The following is a 12,243-nucleotide window of genomic DNA, read 5'->3' on the forward strand; positions in this document are numbered from 1 at the left end:
TTAAGATGTTAGCAGGTCAAAGAGACAAAAGATGCATTTAATAAAAAAGAACAAGAGCTCTTGAAAAGCAATAAATGTTACATACGTATTATATTGCATGTGGTCGCCAAAGAAGGAAAATTTTTAAAGGAACCAACCATAATCAACATGTTAGTAAATAGAGACATTAGAAAATAAGAAAATTATTGAAGGAAAATATTACCTCACAAGACTTACTTTGCTTCAGACTGCATTTGTTCCACTGCCCGCAATTTGTTATCGAACCTCCTGAGGGAATTGACATAAATTTATCATGCTTCTATTTTTGACACATTACTTCAATTCAAATAGTTAGAAATGACATAAAATCCAATTTACATTGAATTTGTGTCTAATTGCAGTTATGCATACCATATAAACATATATGGTATAGTAATAAAGTTTATACAAGATACTATGTTGGGTTTTGTCAATAATTAAATTTGTTTTTCTTCTGGCTAACATCAAACAAAATCAACTAACATCTTTAACATTTTCAAAGCCAAAGGTCCTCATTCCCGAAGCTTGTTTTCCTTTTGATTTTAAATGCCAAACTTGTATATATCATAATCATTATTATTGACTACTTACTTTTCCAATTATGGTAATCTTTTTACCTGTTGATTTTTTCTCAGATTTTTTTAATATTCATATCAATTATGGAATCAATACCAGTTCATCGAAAAACCAAGGTATGACATCTAAAAGAAAATGGTTAAAAATAAGCAGCATAGTCTGTTTGACTTTAGGGCGGTCAACTAGAATTATGTGAGCTTACAAATCCCTTAGTCTTATAGGAACTCACATACCAAGTATAATTCAACTTCCATTCATGTTTTTATCCCATAAGTGATGTCACTAGAAGAGGACAAGTAACCGCTCCATATTTCATGTGAGCTCCTTGACAATCCAACAAATTGTCTTTTTAATGATAAACAACATATTTTTCTTACCTCGCCCTCTCCTCTTTGAGGAAACCACAAGCCATAATACTACCTTCCATGTAAGCCTTATTATTTTACTCTCTTTTCTCTCTGGCTCCAGTCTCCATGATAGTTTCTTCGTAAAATAGGGGCCCAAGGTAACTAGAGACAACTAACCCATGGTAGTTTCTTGGCATGGAAGGTTGTAAAATATTATTAAATGTATACACTAATTGATCCGTATACTATTTAATTAATCGAAGAGGCCAAGAGGGCATAGTAACGCCTTTGGTTCCATGTAAACCTGATTTTACTGTTTTCCCTCCTGGTCCGTGGTAATTTCTTGGTAAAATAGGGACCCAAGGCGACTAGAGTGAAGTAGTGAAATGACCAGAGTGAAAGATCATTAGCTATCAAAGAAGCATGTTTTCCAAATGGTTGCAAAGATTACCAAAAGTATATAGTCATTAATCCATAAGCAAGTTCATTAAAAGGGGACAAAGTAACGACTTCATATTCCATGTGAGCTCCTCAACCATCCAACAAAATTTGTCTCTTTCTTAACAAAAGTATCAGCATATTTTCCTCATCACTTCGACCCTTATTTCTTTCTTCATATTATATTGTAAAGGGGAGCAAAGCCCGTTCCCTCTCCTCAAGAAAGCACATGCCATCACACCACTTTTTTAAGTATATAATATTAATATCCGGCATAATTCATGCATACTCCTCACCTTTGGTGGGGTTTCATCCCTTGTACCTCCAAGAGGTTGGGATATACGGGTAACCCGGAAACCACCTTCATGTAAACCACTCACTCTTTCCTCCGGCTCTGTAGTAGTTTCCGGGTAAAATATGAACCCAGGGTGACTAGAGCAGATTAGAGAAATGACAGGAAGGAAGGTTGCAAAATAATATAGACGTCTGTTCTCCAAATTGTTGCAACGGTTATAAACGTATACAGTAAATTAACCCATAAGTAATTTCATTAATAGAGAACGACAATGTAACAACCTCATATTCCATATGAGCTCCTCAACCATCCTCTAAATTTTCTCTCTTTCTTCATGAAAAGCAGCATAAAATATTACTTTAACCCATAAGTAATTCCATTAATAGACGAGGACAATGTAACGGCTTTGTATCCATGTGAGCTCCTCAACCATCCAACAAATTTGTCTTTCTTCACAAAGAGCGCACATGATATTTTCTTGGTATAGTCGAGTATTCTTAGTACAAAGGAATTTAAATGAGAGTTTTAAGAATTTGAAACTGATTACATGTGATACAATTTAATCAATATGACTGGATCAAGTCAAAAATACAAGAATGCTAGGGTGAAGGTTGATATATCCTATGATAAAGGTAGGAGATACCGATTTGTTTGACAAGGATCACAACATTAGAACACATACAAGGACAGTTAGAACATGTGATACTTCTCTCTTTTTTGAAATTCAAATGACAGTTAGAACACATACAAGAACAGATATAGCTCTAGTACATAGAAAACGATATTGTTAAGCCCACCAGCAACAAGTCTGTTTGACCTCAAAAGCAGTTAGATTAGCACACAAATAGGTTTTTTTTCCTTATCTTGTATTTAGAAAAATAGATATAGCTCTAATGCATAGAAAAACAGATTGTCACAGCCACCAGCAGCAAGTCTAAATGGCTTTAAAAGCAGTTTAGATTGGCAATCAAATTGGTTTCTGCCCTTATCTTTGTATTTACAAAAGCTCCCAAGTGACAGAACACTGAAAACCAATCAAGACAAATCAAAAGGATGCTTCTTGTACTTAGTACTATAAGTTTACTTAGCCTTGAATAACTATGCGTCTAACAATTGAATTGTCTACCATCTGTTCTCCATGTCTGAATCTCCACTTGTTCAACAATAATGATCTTCAAATCATATTCATGTGTCCCAGTACACGTATTCTAGCTTCTACAATTCCATATTAAAAATATACCAACTACAAACTGGTAGAAGCTTTCATAAACTTTTGACAATAACTCAGACTTGGCAATGGAATATTATGACCAAGTATATTTTTGAAAAACTGCCTCCAATAAGGATACCAATGGCCCTATTAGGTACATCAGCAACAGCTCAAATAAGAACAGACAACCTATAGTTTATGGTGAGGAATACCTAAACATAAATGAGACTTGGTCGAATGAACAATATCCATTCGTCGTATATATGTACATACATACATGCATACATACACATGCTAATCAGATTTTGCAGTATTTATATCTTTGATATGCATATATTCAGACATGACCCAACTCTACAAGCTGAGCCTACATCACTCGCAACATTTTCAAGTATCCAGTTAACCTTTTCCCAGTACATAAAGTAAAGAGCAAGTATGACAATCACAGCTAACATAAATGACATCTAGAGACAGAAGGACCTAGGCTGTCCTAATCTGCATTACCCTGCAAAGGTTATTTTCACAGTTCTGAAATAGGCCATAGCATAATGATAACATTCAGAATTTTCTGCATAGATGGACTTGAGCATCCCAAACAGTTCATAAACAAACACTTAACTAAAGGCACTAGTTCAACATAAGACCATCACATGCCAAGTTGATGAAATGAAACAGACTTAACTTCCAGGAACTCCACTTTAAAACCGTCTAGAATAACAAGCAGCAACCTGAAATACAAAAACCAGCATAAACCATCCAAAAATCATAATAGGTCTCTGGAAGTGATTGCTAAATGTTAAACTGCCAAAGATGAAAGTGTTGTTTAATTCATTCTCACCCTGCATTGTCATGTCCTAAGGTTTACTGCCACATCCATGAGTCTGCGCACTTCCGGACTTCCTTGCCTCCCCAAGTCCAGAATGAGCACTAGATGTTCTACAAATGAAAGGAAAATAACGGTTTACTCACCAGAAACAGACATTTTCTAATAGAACCAAATAGGACTAACATTGCTATACGAGCAGATTTCTGCTTGATGTTCTTAACCATATTCATAGCCATCTGCTGGTGCTCACGTGTTTGTCCATGCAGTTCCAAAAATTTCACGCTTTCACAATCAACATTGCAAATGCGACACCAGCCCATACTCCTTGACTTTCTCTTCTTCAAATTATCAAAGGAATCAGAGACATCCTGATAATTAAAAAAATGAATACTTAGCATTACACACTTGCAAAGCAATGATATATAACATATACAACACGTGAATCTTACTGCACAATATGGACCAGCATTTGGGAATCCCTGACGAGCGTAACTACTTTGAGAACCTGGCCTGTTCAGACATGGATGAGATGACATGGTGCCAGATGAATCTCCAAAGAACTGTTGTTGGTGAGGGAACCCTTGATCAAGGTGTCGAGCTGATTCCAATGGGAAAGCATCAGGATGCTCACCAATAGGAGCTCTAGCTTGTTCATAACAAAGTCTGGGTGCTGATGATGAGACAAACCCTGGGGGTCCATATGGGAGTGCATGACTAAAAGGCCTCTGAGGTCCTTCATATTGTGGTTTGAAACTTCTGGCATGGTTGGCAAAATTAGTAGGTCCCCTTGGAAACATGGCTGCCGAACATGGGGCAAAGGACCCACTCATTTGATGCTGAGGATAGAATGAGTCTGGTTGATTTGGAGCAGGGGGGTGAAAATGCGCAGCCGGGTTTGAAACTTGTCCTGGATTAGAAAAATGCCCATGCTCAGCTAGCTTAAAATGGGTAGGGGGTTGCACGTTCATATTAACTTCCACTTGTTTCACAGAATATATAGGGACATCTCTCACATCCACTGCTTTATTTTGAACCAGATTCCCACCAGGAAAATGGTCTAAATTATTATTGATTCCTCCTTCAGATCTCTGTGTAGCAACGGGATAACATGAGACCCCCTGCCCCTCCTGCAGCTCAGTGACAGCATCTCTGATCACCGCTTCATCTTTCCTATAATCATCTCCACCCCTGTTTTCAGGTTTATCTTCATCATTCTTTTCTGCACCATGTTTTTTCTCATTTGAGTTAGCTCCAGGACCATTAGCATCCATGCCAGAATTCTTCATGGACTGTGGCTTATAATGTTGCAGCTTGGTTGTTCTTCCAAGTTCCTGATCAGCAAAAGGACCAGCATGATGCAGCTGACCTTGAAGCAGACCAGAAGTGCAGCCTGCAAACATCTGTGGCAGCTGTACATATTGCTGAGGCAATGGTTGTTGAACCTGACAAGTAACAGGATGCTGTTGAACTGGAAGACCTGGTTGACTATGAGGATCAGTGTGTTGTTGGACAGGTGGGATCCCCGGGGATTGGCCTCGTGAAGGAAGCTTCTGAGGAGGTTCCAGAGGACGCAGATAGACAATTGGTCGAACAAACTGAGAAGACACTTGAACTGGGGGTACAAACCCGGTTGAGGGATGAACTTGGACTTGCTGGGCATGAGGATGTTGCTGTGGTGGGGCCTGCAGGACTTGCTGGGCATGAGGATGTTGCTGTGGTGGGGCCTGCAGGACTTGCTGGGCATGAGGATGTTGCTGTGGTGGGGCCTGCAGGACTTGCAGGCTATGAGGATGTTGCTGTGGTGGGAACTGCAGGACTTGCTGGATATGAGGATGTTGAAGTTGAGGGCATGACTGAGACTGTGGGTGCCCTTGTGTGTGAGGTTGTGATTGAGATTGAGAATCTGGGTGCCATGGATAAGGCCGAGGATGATGCATCTGTGAAAGAGAATGCTGAAATTGAGGGACTTGCATATGCTGTTGAGCATGGCCTTGAACAGCAAGTGAAGGGGCTTGAGAGGACAACTGAGGAGGCATGTGGCAATGAGCAAGTAGCTGATTATGTGTTTGAATTTGCACATGGGGCAAACTTGCCTGCTGAATTTGCTGCTGAGGATTAAGTTGAGCCTGGGTTCCATTTGGGCCAGGCATGGCAGCCTGAGGATACAGAGGCGGTCCATGCTGTCCAGAAAAAGAAATGTGCGGCCGAGCTTGCACTTGACTCGGCGCTTGTTTTAGAGGATGGAGGTTAGCCTGGGCCTGGGGAAGGGGTAGGACATGCGCTTGATTTTCCATATGCATCGAGGATTGGACCTGCTGCTGCACTACCACCTGAGATTGGGGTTGAAGCTGAGCATGAGCCTGGCTCTTTGCCGGCCCCTGTACCTGAAGAGGTGCCTGATTGAATGGCTGAGTGGCTTCCAGTGAATACGGGTACATTTGTGCATAAACCTGTTGATATTGTGGTTGATACCACTGTGAAGTTGACATAACCATTGCAGGTAAAGCTTGTGGCTGAGGATTTGCCATTGCAAGTTCATTCAGATTGTCAGCAGGCGTAATTTGAGATGCCTGCAGATGTCCACTTGTTGCTTCTCCTTGAATAGCAGTCTTGCTTTGGTCAGAAGATACAGCTGCTCCTGAAGTTGCAGCACCCCAAACATTCTTAGGCCTGTCTTGTACTTCAGGATTCATGACCTGCTGCACACAAGTAATACCTCAGCACAACTAACATTAACATTAAAAAAAGTGGTTGCATAATGATTGAAAAAGGAATGGCTCATTACATTCACATTGCAGATCTGAGCATGCTCCTCGGCTTGACGATGCGCAATTTGAATCTGACATTTCATGCATAAAACTTGGGAATCGCCAAAGGCACATCCTGAACGGTGGATAATGCACTCAGATAGAGGACCCTGCCACATGCAGCCGCTCCTATGATAGAGACAGCGTACAGCAATTTTCCCAATTGCATCAGCCAGAGTTCTGTTAATCACTGTGACTGGCTGGAAGAGAGAAGAACATATAACTCAGAATAAAATAGCAAGTAACAAATTTACGGAAATAGAAGAACATGAAGAGAGCTTACCTTTGCACCAGCTTCAGTTACCGAGTTTCCATCATAGGGGCACGTCTGGGCACCACTTGCGATGTGTACCAGACAAGGTTTGCAGTACAGATGACTGCACTGTGCTTCGAGTGCTTCATTTGGATAAACAAGTGTCCGACACACAGGGCAAAAGTACTCCGGAGCAACAGAATGAATGTTTATTATACAATCGTTGTCAAAACCCATGGCGAGTATATTCTGTAAGCTCTATATGTATGTCAATGCCAAAAAACCTAAAATAGGCAGTTTAAGCTGCATGAGGAAAATCAACCAAATAAAGTTAGGATTATTATCCGATGGTAGATTTTTTCTATAATAAATAATCAAGAACTTGCAAGATCATTAATGCAAAATAAAAGACCGCAACCAAAAACGTTTCTACAAGCTTTGCGACGCACTACTTAAGTGAGAGTAAACCAATAAGGAAAGCAATCTTTCTGCTGGTCCAAACAAATAACCAAAATTGGTTTCTACAATCTTTGAGAAGCACTAATTAAGTGAATAGTGACACGCCTTAATGTAAACAAAATATGCATAGTATGCTTAAAAAATCCTACCTATCAAAACAAAATTATACACATTAATATCACCATACTATCATATACATTCCACTGTGGTCCGTGGTGCATGCCTAGGTTTGACGAGGATCGGGCACAGTCATATAATGCAAAAACCTAGCTTCTAGTTAAAACCATGCCTCACTTCATCTCTACTATCATCAATCTACTAAAAATGAAAGTATTATATAAACATATGCATTTTGCTTTAGTTTCTTATCATAAAGTAAAACCCCTCTTCTTACAACATTATATTTCACAAATTTTATTTCGTTCAAGTGCAATAAGGTCTTTGCAGTTTCCATCAAACTAGCAGATAATGCTATGCTAATACATAATCAAGGTGGTAATTCATCATTTAGACCTCTATCCAACCACAACACCACCAACAATCGATCTATGTAACCATGGAATCACACAAGTAACTCAATTCAGCGCTAAAAAGTAGAACATCAGGCATTGTAGTTTGTTAATCTTTCTCGAGTCATAAATTTATCAAGTTTTGATCACCGAGTAAACTACCATGCATGACTAAGATTTTGTAGATGTGTACTGTATAAACTGCATCGTATGAAGAATTTTTTTCCATGTCATCTCAAAATAGTAATATAACCACCAAGTACTAGGGTAAAATACGGTCGAAGAAAGTCGTGTATATAGATCCCAGAAATTTTCTTAGTTCAATGATACAGAAAACTGAAAGAAAATTGAATCGATAAAACAAAACCCCAGCCAAGAGTTGCACGTTACAGGAAATAAACCTTAATAGCAATGGATTAACAGCAATCAACCGGCTTTCACTTCTTTCCGTCAAAAAAGCTGGAAGTAACCACTACCTACTTAGTAAAATGCATTAGAAGAAACTTAAACACTAAAAAAACCTGCTCTTGCATAGAACCCAAAAATAGTAAGAAAAAGGAAACAATGGGGGTTTTACCGATCAAACCCTCACTACGATCATGACGAAGAACCATTGAACATCCAAACAATTCCGGTGAGAGTAGCGGAAATCGGTTGCGAACAGCAGTGGCGGTGGCGACGACGCAACGGGATCGAAATGAGGGAAATTGCGATAGATTAAAGAAACCGGAAGTAACCACCACCTACTCAAATAAAACGCATTAGAAGAAAATCAAGATGAAAAAGCTTGTTCGCTTTCGTAGAACCCACAAAATAGCAAGAAAACGGATTCGACGAAATGAAGCAATCAGGGTTTCAGCATAAAAGGATGAAACCCTTGTTAAGATCGTAATGAACAGCAATCGAACATCCAGTGAGAGTGATGAAAAACGGTAGGGAAAGGAGAAATATGGGGGGAGATGGGGGTTATTTATATTCACCAGTGGCCGATAGGTAGGGTTATTTGGTAAATAAAGCAAACTCGAGGGGTATATGATTTAAAACGAGACGCCAGCTCAGCAAATCTTGCAATTCACACCAAACTCTTTTCCTTCCTTTCCCCCATTTTTCGCCACTTCAAAAATGTTCGATTTAAAGTTTTAAAAGTAAACCAGTTGGTGTCGGATTAGTTTGAACTTGGCTTTAAATGTTAAAAATACTAGTTATGTACCCGTGCAATGCGGCGGGAGCCATGAATTTTAACGATTTTGAAGTTCCACTGGTTTTATAAGATAAGATTTAACGATGATATATGTTACACTTGGTCTTTACATATTAATACAATTTGAATAAATAAGAGTTATGGTTCCAATTACAGACTATCGATGAAAAAAATTGTATGACAGTTTAAAATCCAATATATTTAAAATCCAACATATTTAAACGATTCCACAAATGTGTTCGATTTACACCAAGAGCAAATAACCAAGAAACTTGAGTTTTAAGATAAACATCAAAACCAATAAAGAAAACTACAAATTTGACAAATCATAAGTCATGAAAAGACCAAAAAAGATGGGTTTTAAAATAAAATTTCAATTGCTTACCCTCTTTCTTGTCCAGAAACTCAGATTAAGGTTGAATTAATACATTTATATGTATATATATATATATATACAAATTTCAAAAAAACCCAAGAACATATTAATTCAGAACATATTATACAGTGCAATTTAGACAGTCTAGCCCCAAAATATATAGTATATATATAAATAAATAACTATAAAAGTATAAATCGTAAATATTAAAAATATTTTTTCAGTATATATAATATATAATAATATAATTAAGTAAAAAACTATTCAATATTGGACTCATTTCGAAGGTATTAACGAGACGATTATAATGCTGTAACTTGTTAAAATAAAAATGTATTTTTTAAACATGTTTTAATTGATATACGATTATGTATATTAATTTGATAAAGGTTTAAAATGAAACATTTAAAAGTAAAKGAMGTAAAGTWAATTAATTAACTAMTTATAGGRGTATAAAGTGTAAATTAAAAATTATAATTTTTAAAAAAATTGGTTGTGAGAGGGTGAGTGTATGTGAAGAGAGGATGGGATGAAAAAGTGAAAAAAGTGATATAAAGGGTATCTTGGTCATTTAGTATTTTAAGACTTTAAGACTTTTGTTAAATTTGTTTTATAAGATAGTATAGATATAGATTAGAAGGTCTTGAGTTCAAATTCAAAAAGGAGTAAAAATTCTCTTGTGGTCATGGAGGTTCAAATACAGTAACTTCGGGCTATCTGCAAAGCAGGTGGTCGTCCTAGGATTAGTCGGCTCGCATAGCGGGTTGGATATCCAAGTTAATAAAGAAAATAAAAGTTTTAAAAGTAATTTATTAAATATATACATTTTTTTATTTGTGAATATTTAATTGTGGAGAATTTAGGATTTTGTCAGATAATTTCAACCACAAATCAAATGTTAAATTAGAAAATTAATAATGTTGATAACTTTGACTTAGAATAAAGAGCATTTTAGGTATTTTAATAAAATATTTTTTTTCTTTCCTCCTACGTGAAAATTCCACTTTGATACTCACCATATGCACGTTGTGATATATTAATTAGGATCATTGTCTCTATATACTCACTGATGCCTGCGATTTTCGCTCTGATGCCTAATATATACATCTTGTGATGCGGCCGGTTACCGGGAAACTATGTTCCCTTTATTCTAAGATATACAATGTGATACGGTGTAAATAACGAAAACGCATAATGTGATACAAATAAAACAATGAAAATACACATTGTGTTACTGACGTCAAAGATGACACATTGTAGAGAGTTATGGGATTCTTATTTATGGGAGTTTATAGTTTTTTTTGTTTATGGGAAGAATAAATTAATTGAATGCATTCATGAGTTCATTTTTTTATTATTAAATTACCTTTTTCTATTTATTTAATAATTACCTTAAATGATTAGCTCATACGAGATGAATCTCGCAAATTCTAAAATTCTCATTTGACTAAACACAATAGTATATAGGTGAAGTATCGTGTGAGAATGAGAGTTAAGTTGAAAAGCGTAATAAGAGATTTGGATATTTGATGACCTTAATCTCAAATTCACCCATGAATCGCGCTTAATCCGGTGCATTTCATCTTGATGCATCTCGTCTTAATAATTAATATGCATTCAAGAGTGGAGATCTTTTATTACACTTCTTATTGGAATCCACCTATATAAAGTTAGAACGTTTAAATCAATATAAATGTTGTGATTTATTAATATATCAAAATTTCAATCATAAAATACTAAAATAAATAAAAATTTATTTAAATCCAAAATAATTAAATTATTAAAAAGATTAATTAAACAAATAAAAAAAATTATAATATTTAATTTTATATCAATATCAATATATTTCTTTAAATGATTATTTTCGGATCATCGAATCAGTAAAACATGTTCAAATGAGCAAAGCATGTTCAACTAATACATGTAATTCTTATTTTCAATTAATTTAATGGTTAAATTGCATTAATTTCCATTTTTGTTTATAATAAAATATTAGATTTTGTTGAATGTTATATTCCCGATGAATAACTTTGAATGATCATAAATATCTGTCACGACATTTATCATTAATATTTATCATGTTATTCATCATGAATATTATAAAAACAGGTGGTTATCGAGTTCTCAGAACACGTAAGATTTCTAAATAAACCTAGCCTATATGCATATTCTCCGAAAAAGCCACTGCAAATTACAACGCTTGTTTCGCAAACGCAATCTCGGTTGCATTGAAACTTGACGATCATGTCTTCAACAATACAAGTTTTTAATTGTTTTGTATGCTTTTGTATACTATCAGTGGCCTTTCAAACCGTCACTCGTGTTATGGGTTATAAAATGCAGGCGTGCTCTATGAAATATTTTGATGTACTTGTTAATGCACTATCGCAAATGTATGTCTTAATAGTTAAAATATTGTCAACTTAAACTGTTGTTTACATAATTGCATGTCATCCGCACGTGTAACAAAAGGAACACTTTGAAACAACGTTAATATATGATTTGGAAGTTTTTAAGCCTTTTTACTTGTTATTTCCAAACTCAAAACCGACAAAGAAATAGATTTGTTTCTCTTTTACTCGCTAATATTTGTTTCCCGTTTACAACCCAACCCATTTAAGAACGAAAGTTTCGGAAAATTGATAGGGCTGAACTTCCTCTTAACGATAGTCAACATATGAGAACGTTCAACAATCCTTCGATTGATAATAACTAACAATTCATCATTAACGATGCTAACTTGAAGTGAGCGTTTCCCACTTCCTATTATGTTGTCGATAAAACTTCAAAATATCGATTATTAACTAATACTGTACTTGAATTTATTATTTTTGGTTAATTCTGTGTTCAACAATAAATCTACATACAGAATTTGCCAAATTATGTATATTGCATGGATAGTCATTGACTCGTATACATGCACGACAG

The 12,243-nt window shown here is 36.1% G+C and overlaps 1 protein-coding gene across 7 annotated transcripts; it reads right to left on the reverse strand.

Annotated features, from left to right (window-relative positions):
* On the reverse strand, positions 1-8,632 carry LOC112505682. Of its 7 annotated transcripts, none has more exons than XM_025109591.1 (7): positions 8,549-8,632; positions 6,801-8,481; positions 6,496-6,717; positions 3,894-6,409; positions 3,723-3,820; positions 3,567-3,612; positions 1-267 (listed from the first exon to the last, which is right to left on the reverse strand). In XM_025109591.1, exons 2-5 carry the CDS (start codon positions 7,005-7,007, stop codon positions 3,739-3,741), a joined length of 3,027 nt encoding a protein of 1,008 aa, XP_024965359.1. In that variant the 5' UTR covers positions 7,008-8,481; positions 8,549-8,632; the 3' UTR covers positions 1-267; positions 3,567-3,612; positions 3,723-3,738. The 7 variants fall into 7 exon arrangements, with proteins under 7 accessions (XP_024965359.1, XP_024965358.1, XP_024965355.1 ...); XM_025109590.1 differs by having other exon boundaries at positions 6,801-7,073; positions 8,316-8,599; XM_025109587.1 differs by having other exon boundaries at positions 6,801-8,214; positions 8,316-8,599.
* Positions 8,633-12,243: the final 3,611 nt, after the last annotated feature.

Source organism: Cynara cardunculus (genome assembly GCF_001531365.2).
Source record: "Cynara cardunculus var. scolymus isolate 2C chromosome LG 2, CcrdV1, whole genome shotgun sequence".
NCBI classification, from domain to species: domain Eukaryota; kingdom Viridiplantae; phylum Streptophyta; class Magnoliopsida; order Asterales; family Asteraceae; genus Cynara; species Cynara cardunculus.